At 36.2% G+C, this 18,809-nt stretch overlaps 1 protein-coding gene across 2 annotated transcripts; it reads left to right on the top strand.

Annotated features, from left to right (window-relative positions):
• The first annotated feature begins 2,842 nt into the window (after positions 1 to 2,842).
• Positions 2,843 to 18,176, top strand: PRL (prolactin). 2 transcript variants are annotated; one of them, XM_025381618.1, is made up of 6 exons: positions 2,843 to 2,936; positions 8,581 to 8,705; positions 11,079 to 11,254; positions 12,869 to 12,976; positions 15,184 to 15,363; positions 17,828 to 18,176. In XM_025381618.1, the coding sequence occupies exons 2-6, from the start codon at positions 8,678 to 8,680 to the stop codon at positions 18,017 to 18,019; spliced, it is 684 nt and encodes a 227-aa protein (XP_025237403.1). In that variant the 5' UTR covers positions 2,843 to 2,936; positions 8,581 to 8,677; the 3' UTR covers positions 18,020 to 18,176. The 2 variants fall into 2 exon arrangements, with proteins under 2 accessions (XP_025237403.1, XP_025237404.1); XM_025381619.1 differs by lacking the exon at positions 2,843 to 2,936 and having other exon boundaries at positions 8,159 to 8,705.
• Positions 18,177 to 18,809: the final 633 nt, after the last annotated feature.

The following is an 18,809-nucleotide window of genomic DNA, read 5'->3' as shown; positions in this document are numbered from 1 at the left end:
GCCAACACATACACAGTAAGTAAAATTTGTACAAGTTTTAAAGTTAAACAACTCAAGTAATATGGATAAAATCTACACACTAATGGCATGTTATAGGATTTTGATCAGAGCACTGAAAAAAGGGATTTCATTATTTTAATCATTGCTTGGGTCATCAAGGAGTTTGAAAGGTAAAAATCATTCATAATTTCACCAACAATTGCTGAGGGCCTACAAAACCTACAATGTGATTGACTGTTTTTAACCATCTAATTTGCTAACCTATAAACAAAAATTTAAAAGGTTTTGAACAAAAATAAGATACAGACCTACACAAGCAAATGCAATGAATGCTTTCTGAAACTACTTGGAAATGGAAAAAAATTTTTTCTTGACTTTTGGTATTAAAGTTCTCTTTAGATTAAAACACATAAATAATTATTTCACTGTTAACTTCATTCATGTAGCTAAGAGTTTGGAAGACAGTTATTTCACACAGTTATCTTCAAAAAATATTCATAAATGATAAAATATGTACTCCTATATAATTGACATAACCTCAGTGAGAAAGCTTTTTATAAATCAAATATGAAAACATTCTCATAATTTCATAGCTGTCTCCTACATATGTACCTATGATTTCCACTTATTCCAATGGATACTTTCTCTGTTTTCAGATGTAGCTGAAATTAAAGACTATCTGTTATTCTGCAGTTACTAACAGAAACTTATAACTTATATTCATTCACTTTGTTTCTTTATGAAATCAATTCTCCCTTCTGGATGAAACACACTATTTCTCATCTATTAAGTTAATTTTATAAGATATCAGTACCAAATGCCTGTAGAAAAGAGAACATTCAAATGCCACATCACCTCTAATGGTAATAATAGCATAGCATCTCTCAAGTGGTCGACAGATAACCTTTTATCTCTTTTTTTAATTTACAAGAATTCTTTGACTTTCATTCCACTAATGATGTAGAAGTGACAAGTGAAAAAGTTAAATGAAAATTTTATGACACATGCAAGACTCATATTAGTAAAAGAATTCTTAGAGACCAAAATGGCAGATAAATCAAAGACCAATTTGAAGATGAAAAAAATTAATAGCTTCTCACCCCTTATCTGCATAACTCATTAAGAAGTAGTCTAACAAACGTATTGTTTTTATAACATGATTTAGAATTACACTCAAATTCTCTTTGACAGTGGCCATGTTTTCTTAAAGACACTGAATTCTTCAAAACATTCCATTTGTCTCTCCTCTCTTTGGAAACCCAATTACCTTGGCATTTTTCCTTGAAGTAATAATGTGTTTCAAAATGTGTATTCAAGGTCACATCTTTATCTCCTCACAAAGACTTATCATCAGCTACATAAGAAGCTCGGTGGGCACATCAAAAGGCATATAGAAGTGGGCAGACAGAAGGTAAGAAGAAATATTACCAGTATGGCAGGAGAAAGACTTGGAGTTCCAGTGCCAGTTCTTTCAGTAATTAAATATGTTTACCTCACTTTCTTTATTTCTGTAATGTGATATTTGGTTAGAATTACTCCATGTTTCCTCTACCTCTAAAATACTGTGATTTAGACAAATTAGAGATTGTCCAGAAGTTGAGCCTCAGGATGGTTAATCTTCTTAATGGATGAACAGATTGAAATTGAATTGAACATAGGCAGGAGAAATTGGAAGAGAAGCTATTGTAATATGCAAGTCAAGATAACCTGGAGAGAGGAGGAAAGAGAATTTTATGGAATTAGAGAGACAGAATAATTGTCACCCGCCAACTGGTTGAGTGTGATGCAAGGGAAACAAAAGAAAAGGAAATAAACACAACTCTGAGATGTTAAGTGTTGACTGAGAAGCTATTTGAGGGAAAAGATGAATCGTTAAGGATTTTCTTTAGTAATTCACTATATCTTACTTGTAGACATATAGATTGAAATGTCTAGCAGGTAATTAGTAACTCAGAAGAGAACTTAGGGAGAGATAAACAGAGCTGAGATCATCTTCCTGGGTATAACAAGTAAAGTCATGACTTTGAATAAGACAGCCAAAAGGGGCAGTATAAGGTTGAATGCCAACAAAAATTAACATAGATAAGAACTCAAGGAATTATTTAGATTCAGCCATTAAACAATCATGGTAACCAGTAAGAGAAAATAAAACAAACTCAACTATTTATATACTATTTTTGTCATATATTCTATTGTAGATGTTCTAGGTGCTTGAAATACACGCACCCATATCTTGTGTCTTGGTTAATTTTCCCTCACATTTGCTTAATACACGCTTGATATTTTTGATCCTATTATTGAATGCAAAAAGACTATAGACAGTCTCATCTCCATTGTTGACTGCATATCAATACAATATCACAAAGTACTGTACTTTGCTTTAACATTTTTGCCTAGTAATAAATTTATTACTCCAGCAATTTAATTTGCTTGGTGTGATATTTTTGTACTTTAACTTCTTTAGGCACTCCATTTTAATCTAGGTTTTTCAACAGCAGCACTACTGACATTTGGATGGCATAATGTTTTGTTCTGAGAGCTGCTCTGTGTGTTGTAAGATGTTTAGCAACATGTCTGGTCTTTGCTCAGCAGATACCAGCAGCACCTGCACTTCCAGTTATAACAGTCATAAACATCTTCACACATTGCCAAATGTCTCTGGGAGGCAAAATCACCACCTAAGTGCTTGACCTTTGAAAACCACTCTTTTAGATTGATGGGGTTCAGAACACACTACCCCAAAATATGGCATCTTGGCATTTCAGAAAACAGCAGAAACAGGAAGTTCACTCTGTGAGCTTTTCCCGCCCTTCTCCCCTGAAGCAGGCCATAAAAGAATCCTCTGACGTTTCTATAAAGTAGGTCATAAGAACCTTCATTCCAGAAGTACCCTCAAAGACAGAGACACCCAGAAGAATCGGAACATACAGGCTTTGGTAAGTTCCCTATAGTATCTTAGATCATACTCCTTTTTGTACAATTATATTTCTACATGACTGTCCACTTTTTATCAACCTTAAGCATAAAAATACACATTTCTCTGTTTCTTTGGTTCTTCATTTCTGAAGGCTCTTTTTCATGTAAATTTATATTGAATAAATCTGTACATTTTTATTTTGTTACTGTCTTTTGTTATAGGACTGTCAGGCATGAACCTATCTATGGGCAAGAAAAGGAATCTCTTCTCCCCTACAAGATATGTCACTTGTATATAAGCATTTAATTGGAATTTGCCATTTTTAGAGAAGCTGAGTCATTTTCTTCTTTTAATAAGTAGATTTATCTTGATATACTTGATTTTATTCTGCCCCCTAATTGCATATTTTTGTGGCCTACATATCATTTTTTTTCTATTTTTTGTTAAATGGAAAGTCTTGTGTTTTGGGTGTGTGTGTGTGCATATGTGTATTTTCTTTTTCTGACAACTTAAAAGGTTTACGATCTGTTTTTCATTTTTGTAAGGGTTACAGTCAGAACTTTGCATCATCTGTTGAAATCGTAACTGATAAAAATCAGCTTCACTATATCTATTGATTCTCAGATATAAACCATTTTTAAAAATGAACATGTTCATACTTCCTTCCAGTTTTGATAAGTGTATTTTTAGTTTCTTTTTAATCTTATTTTCCATTTATTTTATTAGAATTAGTGAGATCCATGAATCTGTGACCTGCCTTTCCCACAAGACTTCTTCATCATCTTGAACTTCTACATTCCCATATGTCATTTAAAAGCCTAGTATTATACATGTTTTAATTACTGTTGGACAATAGAGCACTCCATCAAAGAATTAATTCTTATTTATATGTCCATTTTCTTCTAGATCAACTGTAATGGTAAGGAGCTTTCCTAAAAAATAATCCCTTTGGTTATACTGATAAGACATGAATGAATAAATAAGAAAAAAAAACTAAGCAGATATGTCACAGCTCAGATATTTTAGACACATTCTAACAGAAAAATGTATTGGAGGATAAAGGGTATGTAGGTTGGATTTGAAGGGTAACATTTTCTCTGAAGAGCCTGCTCTACTTTTCAATCTGAATCTTTCAATATAGGCAAAAAAATTGGCAGTGGAGGTAGTTAGGGGTGATAGTGTGTCAGCACATGCATGGCCCTAAGCGTTGTTACAATATCAAAATACTTCTCAGCACAGACTCAACTCCCTGACTTCCCAAGTGCTCTGATTCCTCTAGACTCCCCCAGCCCCTCGCATAGGTCAACCCCTACAGTCTCACCACTATGAAACAATAAAAAAATTAATGCCTATCATTTCAGGGGGCCTCAGGCACCCTGATCTATTGCTATAGCTTTCTGTTCTATTTGATGGTGTCTGTGCTAATTAGAATTTTAAATTATAAAATTTAAAATTACCCCTGGAAGTAAGCATGGCTGAGAGTCCCATTTCCTATTAGATAATAATAAGAGATGATTAACAGATAGGTGATAGATAGATAGATAGACCAGTTGATCCCTAGCTAGAAGTAGGCATGCTTCAGCTCTACTTTCCATCAGATAAGAAATATGTGTGCCTGTGCACATACATATAATATTGAAGTGTGAGGAACCTTTCACAAGGAAAGTTATCCACCTCACTTCTGGTTAGCATACAGCTAAATATTTAATTATTTTGCCTAAAAAAAAAAACCACATAACTCTCAAAGAGTGAGATTTACATTTGTGAAGTCTCCGCACACATCATCCTTAAATCTGGCATTATTTTATATCAGGCATTAAAATTTGTCCCAAGGCACACATGATTCAGAACAAGCATGTGACATATAATTCATAGAGATCTCATAGAACTAGACCAGAAGATATGAATAGTATAGCAGTAATTAAAAGAAAAAAATAAGAATTATAGGGGAAATTTCCAAATGCTTCCACTATAGTTTTCTTATTTAAGTAGTAAATGCCCTCAAGGAACTGACAACAGATTAAGAACTTGCATTCTGGGGTCGCTAAGGGAAACTGATGATCTCCAAAGCCCTAGCAAAAACAAACACTGAACAGGAACACTTCCAAAAGAAAACAAAAGCATATCTTATTATTGTTAAAAGAAAAAACTTTAGAAGAATTGATTTTAGCAGGGTTTAAATGAGCAAAGAGACAATTAATGAATGAGGCAGCACCCTAAATGAGTAATGGTTTAGAAAGCTCCTCCCTGCAAAGTGGGCGGGCAGTATTTACAGACAGAAAAATAAAACAACAAACAGAAATAGTGTCATTGATTACAGCTCCTCCTTTGCCTTACTTGGACATGTCTGAGCAGTTTGTAGCCTGTAACTGGCTGAAAGTTCAGCTGCTAAGATTGTCCAAGACTCAGCTACTTGTTACAAGAATATATTCTTAATTTAGGTTGCAGTTTGTTTACATACTAAGTTAGATTGCAGTTTACTGAAAATGGGGCAGCATTAGGCCAAATTCAATTCAACAATACGTATGAAGTTAATCTAAATAGTAGGATGTAATTAAGGCATTGCATTTTGCTTATTCTAAAAATAGTGCCATTCAAAAAAAACACTATTGATCTTTTCTCCAATGTGCCCTTTACATTGTCTAATATTTTATACTGAAAACAGCATACATACTATTTAATTTTTTAGTCCAAGCATTAGAAGATGACTATTCAGAATTTTTCACTTCATAAACAATACACCTTTAATCATTTCATATTTCGCTTTATTTAAAACAATTCACTACCAATACAAATTGAAATATCTTTGTGATAGATTTATTCTGAGGATTTTTTTAACTCTTAATTTGTTTCACTCTTTAATATCCCCTAGCATATCTTGCAGTAGACACCTCTTAAGTTATGTGAAGACATTTTTTTGTTTTTGTTTTTTTGAGATGGAGTCTCACTCTGTGGCCCAGGGTGGAGTGCAGTGGTACGATCATGGCTCACTGCAACCTCCGCCTCCTGGGTTCAAGCGATTCTCCTGCTCAGCCTCCTGAGTAACTGGGACTAGTCAGTGGGTGCCCGCCACCACACCCAGCTGATTTTTGTATTTTTAGTAGATACGGGGTTTCACCATATTGGTCAGACTGGTGTCTAACTCCTGATCTCTTAATCTGCCTGCCTTAGCCTCCCAAAGTGCTAGGACTACAGGCGTGAGCCACCGCGCCCGGCCTGTGAAAGATTTTAAATATACTTTGCTTCATACATGACAGAAGGAAAAACAAAATTATTCCAAACTTAAAAACAGATAAACAGAAGAAAACACAAACTTTGTTCCAAATTAGGAATAAAAACCAACCTGATGTTACTTAATGTTAAAAATTAGAGTTCTTTAGAAAAGATGGCAAACTTGTTTATTAGTTTCAGGTACTAAACGTAGTATGGGAATTTTAGCATCATTTGAGCTATTTATTCAGCTACTTGACATAAATCAATCATCAGCCCCCAGTTTCATCACAAGACCTCAGACCAAAAATGGCAAACGAAGTTTTGTAAAGTTTTAAAACATACAACCCAATTCTTACTGAACTTCTTTATTGCTCTAAATTAAGGGCACAGTTTGATAAAGAGAAAGGCTGACAAATAAGCACACATAAAAATTAAGGTGAAAAGGGATAACATGCACAGCAGTTAGAAGAATAGGACAACTATGATTTTTGCATAAAATATGTCTTTGCATTATTTATATATTGCAATATTCCATTCACAGGAAATGTGGGGCTGTGGAGCAGCAAGGAAACACACAATAAATTTTACAGAGAAACATGTACTTCTTTGCAGTCAAATAAATTGACTGACTGCCACTGAATAAACACAGCTTAGGTTTTCTTAGATTGCTCTTATCCTGGCTATCTACAAATGTTGCAACACCTTTAAATTTTAAGATTAAGTTGTCATTGTCAGTTCTTGTAATAGATTTTCTTACTCTTAAGTTTATGGGAGAGGAGGAGAATATGGGATAATGTAAATTTCTCTGCCACACAGCTCTGCTCTCTTAATAATTCAGACTTTCGCCATCCAGGGAAAAAATGAATGCCTAATGTGAATATATGGAATCCTGACCCAGCTTTCAGATTGAGAGAGTCTATGAATCATCACATTTGATGTTTATGATTCAAAATGCAGGATTGCCTTAAACTAAGGCAATTAGGAAGATAGTTTTTCAGAGACGTTAGTCTTCGTTAAGATTTCTAGGTCCCCATAAGAGCACTTAGTCAGATAATTGCTAAAGCACATATGTGGCTCTAGGAACTATGGAAAAAGTAAATGCCATAGGAAGATTATTTTTTAAATTACCTCATTCATCAGTCTATTGTAAGAGACAGCAAATTTGAAACTAAAGGTCACAGGCTGCTTTAGATGCATGGACTTAAAAATTAGAGAAAGTCATCAATAAAACTTAGTTCTTATTCATTATAATCATTTCATTTAGGAAATTTTCAAAAGGTGAATGGAATTTTTAAGCCCATGAAAGATGAATTTTTGTCACCTTAACCCCAGAGTGGCTCAGGGTCAGAGAAGGTAGAGAGATCATAAGTTAATAACAGTTTACACACTCCTATCCTTGAAAAGAGTGGAAATTACTGGCTAGAATTTCAGTTTATTACATGGTATAGCAGGATGATGGGTGTAAGTGTGTCTGTGTGTGTGTGTGTGTGCGCACGCACGTGTGTTTGCCCTGGAAAACTACTGTATCACTTCCCCAAAATAAACTCTTAAATCAGGGGTTATAGCTTGTTTGTCTTAGAAGTGGGTCCACAGGATGTTTACAAGAGAATTCATTTCCCAGCCTTCCTCACATGACTCCTGATTTTCCGTGAAGTAATAATTGTTCCTTCATTTAACTCAACTGTAGAATTATTAGGTTGGTGTGAAAGTGATTGCAGTTTTTATCATTTAAAAGTAAAGCCCAAAACCACAATTACTTTTGCACTGAACTACTTCTTTCATATTCTTGACCTTTAGTCTCTCCAGGCTCCTGTTTCTTCATCTGTAAACTGGAGAGAATAATACCACTTAACACATATGTTAAAATCAAAAGAAATAAACAGATGAAGATGTACATTGAAAGTACCATACAGATATGCTATTTTTAAAAAGATGAAACGTATTTTTAAAAAGACAAAATGTAAAAAGAAACAAAATGAGGGAAATTTAATGACAGTGTAACAGGGGACTGAAAATTCTGATTTCTCAATCCTTATTCTATATCTCTTGGTATTTAGTGTAAAAATGTTTAAATCTTTACCTAGCAATCTTGAGGAAGAAACTTGATAACTGATAATACATGAGACTGTTACTTAAGTGAAATATAATCCTATGTATTCAACAAACTGTAGAGAAATAAGATAAATTTTAAAGTAAATGACTTCTGTAGTTTTATAGATCCTCCAAACCAAACTAGTCTCAGATCTCACCTTCATCATTTCTCTCATTTCCTTTTGGCCCAATTAATCAAAATCCTTCCTAGAATGTTCATTTCTGACCAATATGTCTTCCTGAATATGAATAAGAAATAAAATACCATTTGATGTTTGAAATTATGGGGGTAATCTCAATGACGGAAATAGATGACCAGGAAAAGGGAAACGAATGCCTGATTCATTATATTCATGAAGATGTCAAAGGTTTATAAAGCCAATATCTGGGAGAGAGAAAACCGTAAGACTTCCGGATCTCCTCTGGTGAAGTGTGTTTCCCGCAACGATCACCAACATGAACATCAAAGGATCGCCATGGAAAGGTATGTGTGACAACTCACTGGGTTGTTGGTTGTATCAACACTCCTGTCGGGGGGATTAATGTGAAATTTTAACTAACAAGAGGTTGCAGGTTTATAATGTTTAGAAGTGCAATCTAATGATTGCTCTAGGAAGCAATTATACAAGCGCACCATAGAACAGAACAATGGTTCTCAAACAGGGAAATCCTCTCTTCTCCCAGAGGCATTTGGCAACATCAGGAGGTGTTTTGGGTTGTCTTAACTGAGGTGGGGAAGTGAGGGAAAAGTGCTATTGGTATCTAATGGATAGAGATCAGGGATGCTACTAAACATCCTTCAATGCACGGGACAGCCCCCAGAACAAGAAATTATTCAACTCAAAATGCCAATAATATCAAGATTGAGAAACTCTGGACTAGAATAAGACTCAAAGAGTCTATGGGTCCAATTTGCCACAACTCTCAAAGGGACAAAGTAACATTTTCTGGTTATCAGGCCTCTAATGTGGATTGGCCAACTCAAATCAACCTGATGAAACTTTCAATTGTGAAGCCATAAAATAAACACTAATAGCAGAATTGTCTTTTCTATTCTTTGTCAATTTGGTTCAAGCCAAATGACATTTCAAAAGGAAAAACAGGTTACCTAGTAATAACTAATCACCTTTACTTTCTTGATTGACATTTGCAAGGAAAATAAATTAGTAACAACCATAAAATTTGTTTCTAGTGAAATGAAGAACACAAACATGTCTATTTTATCTCATCTTGGGCTTTAAAAATCCCTTCCATGCTAAATGTGCAGATAAATGTACTCAGAGATACAGAACATCTATCCAGTTGTGAATTTCCTAGACCTGTTATTCCAATTTCTTTATCCACAAAGCACATTTTATTTACACATACAGATAAAATATACATTTGGTTTCATCATATGATTATAGTATGCATAAAATAAACTTTTTGGAAGCATCACATTTTTGAAAAATTAAAAGTCTGTAATGGGAATCATCTCAAACAAAAATTTTATTTTACAACTAAAAGGTCACTTCCTACACTAAACAATTTTTTAGGTATTTTTAAGTGTTTAGGTTTAGGTGCTTTTCACAAACTAATCTTTAGCATTTGCCTAGTTTTATCTTGGATATTTCCGATTGCATTTATTAAAGGTTTTGAAGGACTTAAGTTTTGTGATAAACACGGTTTTATATTGGGCATTCTTTTGGGGTAGTGTCACTGAAGTTAACAAGTGATTTAAATTTGGTAGCTATATATCATTTCTTTCCTTTTGAAAGTATAAGTTATTGATATGTTACAGGACTGTAACTGTCCATTTGCTGAGATAGCAAATTGATGACAAAGCTTTGAAAACCTTCGACAATGATCAGAGCGTTTTGTAATTAGAGCAGGAAAAGTGGATAAAATCAAGCTTTCTGGGGCCTCTGTTGTGATGCAGTCAATCAAAGGCAAAGAACTTGTTCTTTATAAGCGATGGCAACAACCTGCGTAAACACTGAGCCATCACAGCTACTCATGCGGCCCCCATTACACAGATGCAGACTGAGAGCCCACAGGTGTACGCGATGTGACAAGACGATGTGCAAAGACCACAGTATTGGCATCATGCCTCTCTCACCCACTAATAATACGACTTGGGGAAAAATCACTTAACTTCCCTAAGCCATCTGTTTCATCAATATAATTTGATGATAATTACAAAGGCCCAGTGTATCTCACAAGGTTATTATGAAGCTCAAATATAGAAAACAAATTTAATGCTTTTGGCAAAGTGTCAAACAAATACATGGGATTATTATGGTGAGTTAGCAGATCTAAGCTACAGCATTATTTTTATGTCGGAATTCTCTTCACACTCAGTATTAGCAATCAAACAATCATGTGTTTATTCTTATCAGGCAGGATGATAAATTGAAAGGATCAACTGTGCTGTTTTTGTTATATCAGTGTCTAAAATGTAAATTATCAGACACACCTAGTTAAAAAAAAAATTACAAACTCCTGGACAGCCTGACTGCTGAAAATCTGCAGAAACTCCCAAGACATTAAACTATCTTAAGAGAATGACCCGAACACCCTAGCTCAGAATTAATTTAAGCTCCAAATATTTGCGAAGTACAGAAGCACTTCTGGGAACCATACAAAAATGCAGGAAGTAACCCACTTCTCAAACTATATATCTGTGCAAAAACAATTATATATATATCTACATTTACACAGTGGAAGGCATTGGTTCTTCCCCCATCCCAGCCATTAGAGTACCAAATCAAGCAGCTGAGGGCAGTGGGGAGCAATAAGGCTTTCCTTGGCAGGATTACTTTTGAAAACCTCCGTGGAATAGATCATCTCCGAGTGGTTCGCATTCTTATTTAAGCAGGGTCCCTCCTGCTGCTGCTGGTGTCAAACCTGCTCCTGTGCCAGAACGTGGCCCCCTTGCCCGTCTGTCCTGGTGGGGCTGCCAGATGCCAGGTGACCCTTCGAGACCTGTTTGACCGCGCAGTCGTCCTGTCCCACTACATCCATAACCTCTCCTCAGAAATGTTCAGCGAATTCGTAAGTACCATGCTTCTGGCTTCCTCCCTGAAGGAGACTTCCCGTGATCTACTGGGCTCTACTACATGTTAACCTAGAAAACCTCCCAAGCCAAATTTCAAATGTTACACTTTAACATGTGAAAGAAGACACCAGCTCATAAGATGTGGGACAAGAAGAAAGGGACAGTGCCATGAAATCGCAAAGATTCTCAAAGAAAGTAATGACTTTTAAATTTTTTCTTTAATTCTCTTTATTTTTAAAAAATAAACAAAATTTAAACACCTGACCTAGAGCATGCTTAGCTGGGGCTGAGGAGAAGGAAGAGTGTTGATTTCTTATTCTTGAATGTAGGGGTCCGACTCCACAGGCATTCTTCACTTAGCACAGAACAGATATCCAATAACGAAGAACTGCACTGCAGTGAATTGGGTGGATTGAATAGAATTAAACTGAGCTGAATCCATGCTGGGGAAAATAAACAATTGATAACTTTTCAAAAACCCCAAAATGCTAGAAATCATTTTTCTGGGATTTTCAGTGTATGGGTTTAAAATTACAATAAAGGGCTAGTTTAGAATTGGAAACCAGTGCTTTTTTCTTTCTTTTCCTCCCTTCCTTCCCTCCCTCCTTAGTTCCCTCCCTCCTTCCTTCCTTCTTCCCTCCCTCCCTCCCTTCCTTCCTTCCTTCCTTCCCTCCCCCCTTTCTTTTCTTTTTCAGAAATATGTACTCTATTTCTGAATAACCTATTTCAGAAATCATAGGTTAACTCTTCTAGGTCAATCAAGGAGCAGACAATAGATTACTGCTTTAATAAATCAGGGACCTCCATAGAGTATAAATGTACATTTATAAAATTATTTTTACTCTCTGATTTCTCTTTCATCCTCCATTTTTGACTGGCCATCTTTTGTCTTCCAAATCTTCCTAGTAATTCCTTTGGACTTTTGTAAGTTTTGCTAAAGACTAGTCTTTCCTGTCAATTTGTTAGCTCATTTTTTATTCTGCTCTTATCCTCAGTCCATTGTTTATATTTCCTAAAATTGTGTGCCCTGTGTTTCTGACTTATTTTGTCATAATAAAAAAAAGTTGTATTCCATGTCGATCATGAATTTAGTAAGGTACAGGTGTGTGGACTCTGAGAAACTTTTTAGAGAAAAGTTATAATTTTATAATGCCTATTAAGAGAAGTCTATCAGTTTGGGCCCACAGTAAATAAGAGATTAAATGAATACACGTAAATACATTTGCACTATGGCATTTGGCTCAAATGCTGAAGAAAGATGATTCTCAATACAAAATGTATTGTTTCGTATTTTCGGTATTTTTAGCATTTGCTTTCCAAATAGTAACTTGTGTGACTTGCGTGAATGGTAAAAGTAAACAATAAGGGAATTGCAAAGAAGGGAAAAGATTGAGATTTATGAAAACTAGATGAAAAAATGAGTTTACAGAGATAATGGGGGGGGGAAGTAGGCAAAAGGGTTACTTTCTTAATTCTTTAGTTTTCATTTTTATGTAGCTCTAATTTTTAAAAATTACACATCTGTCAAATGTATTAGTATTCTGGTAATGGATTCATTTATTCAATGCCCAAACAACCCCAACTAATTGAATTTGTCTCATCATTTCCAGGATAAACGGTATACCCATGGCCGGGGGTTCATTACCAGGGCCATCAACAGCTGCCACACTTCTTCCCTTCCCACCCCCGAAGACAAGGAGCAAGCCCAACAGATCAATGTGAGTCCTTCATCCAGGCTTTGCACCAAAACAACCAAGGCAGTACACCGTATTATCATGGTGATAGGTTATTAGAGGTGCTGTAATACAGTGGTAATTGTACATGCAGAGAAAAATATAGGAAGAATAAGCAATCGAAAAATTACATTATGTAGCTGATGAAATATGAGTCAAATCAAATGCTAAGTAAAGATGGTAGCGGCAATCTAAATAGCAGATCCGTACATTGTCCTTGCAGATAACATTATTTTAACCAATGCCTAGTCGCTAGGATTGTATATATACTATATGAAAGTTTGAACTGAATTCGACTTCTGTGGGTAAATATACATTTATGCATATGTAAGAAAAACAAATGCAGTTTTATTTATTACATGTTACTCGTGACTTCTACATCAACAGCATGTTACATTACTGACCCCTGCACTATTGGAGCCATCTCTTCTGGACTTTCAAGACTCTATTCTAGTTCTATTTCTGCTTCTCTGACACCTACTTTTTCATTCTTCACTGACTCTTCTGCCCTATCTTACTTTTTAGTTAAAAGTCACCACTCCCCTCACAAAAAAAAAAAAAAAAAAAAGATCCTGTAAAACATAATATTTTACTTTTCACAGCTACAACAATTGCCACTGTTCTGATGACTACCAAGTCTGTGTATCAGCCCCAATCATGTATCTCAGCTTCAATCTTCTGTTGCTGTAATTTCTCCCTTTTGGTTGTCTACCATAATCACAGCCTTAACATGATTTAAAACAAACATCTTTATATACATGCCCCCTACAAATTCAACGTATTCTCCATTTAAAATTTTAGGAATGGTACCAACATTTCTGTCTGCTATGTTCATTAATAATAATTATGATAATAAGAGAAGGAGGAGAAAGAGAAAGGGGAGAAGGAGGAGGAAGAGGAACTATTTATTGAGATCTACAGGTTGAGTTATCACTAATCAGAAATCCCAAATACTCCAGAATCCTAAGTTTTTTGAGCACCTACATGATGCTAAAAAAACAAAATGCTCATGGGAGTATTTCAGATTTTAGATTTTTAAATTAGGAATGCTCAAATTGTACTACATTGCCAGGCACTTTATGGGCATTACTGTATTTAATCCTCATAAAAATCCTATAACATGAGGTACTGTTATTACACTTACTGAGATAAGGAAACTGAGGCTCAGAAAGGCTATGGAATTTGTACCAGTCACATGGCAAATAAGCAGTGAGCCTGGGCTTCATTCAATTCACAACCCTTACTCTTAATCATTGTGTTGCAATGCTCCCAGAAAAACTACACTGACACTCACTTTATGGCCTGTACCTCTTTATAGCTTCTTTCTTTCATATCCTCGTACATGTTTCCATTGCAATGTCCATTTATTTCTTCTTTATTCTTTTTGTTACCACTAGACTAGTTCACGTACTTCTACAAAGTAAGCATTTTACATGAGATAATCAGCTACTTGGAGTCTCCTACACGATCCTGGTAGTAAGCAAAAACTAGGCAGCCAGAACGCCATTGTGAATTCCATGGTTATTCCAGATAACATTGGTTGCATCTTACTCGCCTGCATAAGCCAAGAGAACAGACTGCTCTGCCAGCAGCATGGGGCAGGGGTTGTATAGATCAAGGAAAGCATGTTGATGAATTCCATGTCATCTTCATTGTCTCTTCGTTCTAGGATCCCCAAATAAAACTACAAATCAAAAATTATGAATAGTTTGATGAACAATTTGATTCATTAGTATGAATGAATGCTTGGATGAGAGTGATTTGGGCCCCTTGACATGGACCCCAGTGGAATCTATTTCTCACAAGTCAGATACTCTGGGCACCTACTGAATTCCGGCAACACTTTAGTTTCTCCCCAGGGACAAGCAAATCGATCAAATACAAAAGATCTTGCTAAGTGGACAGATGGTAGAATTTCAGAGGAAAAACAAAATTCTTCATTTTATCAATTAGAACACTTATTAGAAAAAGTGGTTATTGAAATAAGCCAGACTTTTTTTTAATTTTAGCAAAGTTTAGGCCAATAGTTTAAATTTTACATTTCTACAACTTCTATCACCTAAAGAAAAATATACCTACACATAGGAATAAAAAGAGATATTTTCGTCCAGCCTCTCTAAGCAAAAATCACATGTAACTAACCCCATTGTACTTTACCTATTTTAATGCAATTGTTCTATATGGTTTCGTAGCAAAAAGACTTTCTGAGCCTGATAGTCAGCATATTGCGATCCTGGAATGAGCCCCTGTATCATCTAGTCACAGAAGTACGTGGTATGGAAGAAGCCCCGGAGGCTATCCTATCCAAAGCCGTAGAGATTGAGGAGCAAACCAAACGGCTTCTAGAGGGCATGGAGCTGATAGTCAGCCAGGTGAGTAGCCTCCTGGTGCTTCTTTGTTTTTCTCATTAATATAAGCGGTGACCTCTGGGATGAGAAATATTTCCCTTTGAAAGAAGAAAATTTCAGCATTCCATATTCTAGACCGCTGTTAAATAAAGCAAGAGCCTAGTCATTCATAGTCATAGATTCTAATGTAAATGAATCTTAGAATGCTATTTGACAGATGTCACTTTCCCTAGTCTATATGCAAAACCACAGACTTGCCCCTTCCTGAGGACAGGAAGTTAAGTGTTTTCAAGGGAGAGAAAACTAGAGAATAGAATCTGCAAGATACATGTTTTCTGCAGAGTATCCCAGGACACCCACTATTGAAAATTCTGGTCAGATGCTTTCTCTTTTCTCCCCTTACCAGAGGATGAGAGTGGGAAGGGAGAAAGAAGAAAACCAAAATCAGATTAGATGGTCCCGCAGCCACTCACCCCGATCTGCTGCACAGACTTGTCAGGGAGGAGCAGATATTAACATGACAAGACAATGACATCAGTGCACACAGGTTGCATTGATTTCAGGGGATCCCACAAGCACTGGATGGTGGGGAGTCACAAAAGAAGGGGATATATCTTTTCTGGCATGTCTTTGTTTTGTAATTTATAGAAAGTTGCCTCATTCTAAATTTTGCTTTTTCTTGGGACTCCAAAATCAAAACTCATGTCATTGTACTTAATCTCCCCCAAATAATCTGTCATATTTAGATTGTGTTAGTATTTGCAATAGATATCTCCATTCAGATGGGATAATTTCAACATTAGTGAGATAATACCTAAACAGCTTCTGAGGTTTTCAGGGATAATGTACCATCTAAAGAAAAATATATGATTATAGGAATAATAACAGGAACAATTTTGTATTTCTCTTTTTGTGTACTAAGTACATGTTATCATGTATCATTTTTGTTATTTTCATGGGAGAAAAATATGTCCAAAACAAACACAAAGTACATATTAACCTTGGAATGTATGATTACTGTAAACCTAATTTCTGAGGTCTCTAATTTGTTCTATAGTACTCCATTTTCTGTTCTTTTTTCTCTACCACTTATTTATTTATTCTTGTTCATATCATTATCCCTTACACAGTAAATTTTGTCTTAGGGCTCAAGTACCAAAAATTAAAAATAAAAACGTAAAGCCAGTCAATGAAAACACACACACACATACACAGGCATGCGCGCACACACACACACTTTAAATTCCAATAGGGAATCCCAGATTTGAAAAATATTCTCACTCTGTAGAAAAAGGTTTAGTAGATCCGTGTCTACATGCAGATTTATACCTAATAGCTCTCCAAACTAGCTGACATCCCTAAAGTTGCTAAAATGGTTACTTGGTCTCTATGAACTCTGGGCTTTCCTGGTTTGCAAAGGCTTATAGAGTGTGAAGAAACATAGCATGCCCTCTGTTGTGCTGTTCAGCCTCCTTTTGTTATCACAGCCATGCCCCCAACCCTACCACACAGCCCTCACCACTGAAGGGTTGCTGCCGGCAACCCCCCGACCTTTTGGTTTTTTTAGACAAGATCTCACTATGTCACCCATGCTGGGGTGCAGTGGCGTGATCACTGCAATCTCTGTCTCCCGGGTTCAAGCGATCCTCATGCCTCAGCCTCCCAAGTAGCTGGGACAACAGGCGTGCACCAATAGGCCTCGCTAATTTTTGTGGGGTTTTTTGTAGAGATGGGGTTTCACCATGTTGGCCAGGCTGGTCTTGAACTCCTGACCTCAAGCCTCCCAAAGTGCATGAACCAGTGTAAGCCACCCTGCCCGGCCTGTACCCCTTTCTTGTAGGTGCTTTTCCCAGCACCTCCCAGCCCAGGGACCTCAAAAGAAAGCAATTGTTTCCCCTAGAAATTTGAGGAAATGAAAATCTCCTGACTGCTAAGCAGCTTTTCTTAGTCATGGTCATCACTAAATTATCTGTACCCCAAAGCATCAAGTACAAGTACAATCTTCATCTTTTTTAAAGTTTTTGGAACATACACTAGATAGGGAATAGATTGAGTTCAAAGCAGGAAGAAAATAAAGGATGTCAGGAAGAATAAAGCACGAAGGATACATCAGGGACTAGACTGGGGAAATGGGGAAATGAAATAGTTCCTCGAGTGAGAGCACCGAAGCGAGCTACTCCATTGTCTCTTGGTCAAATCTATGTCGATATTTACATAGTACCTTTCCAGTTCTTCATCTGTCTACTCCTGCAAAAACATACTTCATCTGTGATCACATAGATGTCAGAAAACCTAAACGTGTATTCTGCTTCTAGTTTTTAGATGAATAGGTTTCTGATCCACTGGCCCAGATATACAAAAATCATTGCCTTTGTCTAAAACTTTACATTCATATCTCATTCTCAATTCTTAATCCAACAGTTAGAAAGAACACGGACATACAAATGCTAATAATATGAAGAATAAGTCACTGATTTTTTGTGATTAGGTTCATCCTGAAACCAAAGAAAATGAGATCTACCCTGTCTGGACGGGACTTCCATCCCTGCAGATGGCTGATGAAGAGTCTCGCCTTTCTGCTTATTATAACCTGCTCCACTGCCTACGCAGGGATTCACATAAGATCGATAATTATCTCAAGCTCCTGAAGTGCCGAATCATCCACAACAACAACTGCTAAAGCCCACATCCATTTCATCTATTTCTGAGAAGGTCCTTAATGATCCATCCCATTGCAAGCTTCTTTTAGTTTTATCTCTTTTGAATGCATGCTTGGGTGTAACAGGTCTCCTCTTAAAAAATAAAAACTGACTCCTTAGAGACATCAAAATCTAAAATGCCGATTTGTCAAAGTTTCTTCTCTTCTTTTAATAGAAAATCCAAAGAAAATCTATCACTCCCATTGAGAAGTTCTTATCAGAATGTGTCACAAAAAACAGAAGCCAGCCTTGCACATAAGACAATTAACAGCTTACTTTAAAATCACAGTAGATTACCGTGGGTCAAGTGATTAGAATCTTAGATTATTAATCATGCAGTCATTCTACAAAGAAGATTGAATTCTCGGGGTTCTTTATGAAAGCAGGCATGTTCTGTGAGTTCACTTTCAGTGTTATGACAGACAGTATAACTACTGTGCAACTGCAGTGCCTCCAAATAGCATGAAGTTTACTGAGCAGTCTAAAAACTGTTCGGATAAAAACATGACATAGCTTTCTCTTTTTCTAATAGCTGTATTCAATCATGCTCTACTAAATTCCCATCTCTTTCGCATTATCTTACACACATTTTATGTTCTAGCAATTCTGGGTATAACAAGTCCGGTCCAGTCAGCTTTCAACTCCTTATTATTTATTTATTTTTATTTATTTATTTTTTTAGACAGTGTCTCACTCTGTCCCCCAGGCTGGAGTGCAGTGACGTGATCTCCACTCACTGCAAGCTCCGCCTCCTGGGTTCACGCCATTCTC

Source organism: Theropithecus gelada, chromosome 4, assembly GCF_003255815.1.
Source record: "Theropithecus gelada isolate Dixy chromosome 4, Tgel_1.0, whole genome shotgun sequence".
Taxonomy (NCBI): domain Eukaryota; kingdom Metazoa; phylum Chordata; class Mammalia; order Primates; family Cercopithecidae; genus Theropithecus; species Theropithecus gelada.
Note: the sequence above shows the minus strand (reverse complement) of the source record. Positions and strands in the feature narration are given on the sequence as shown.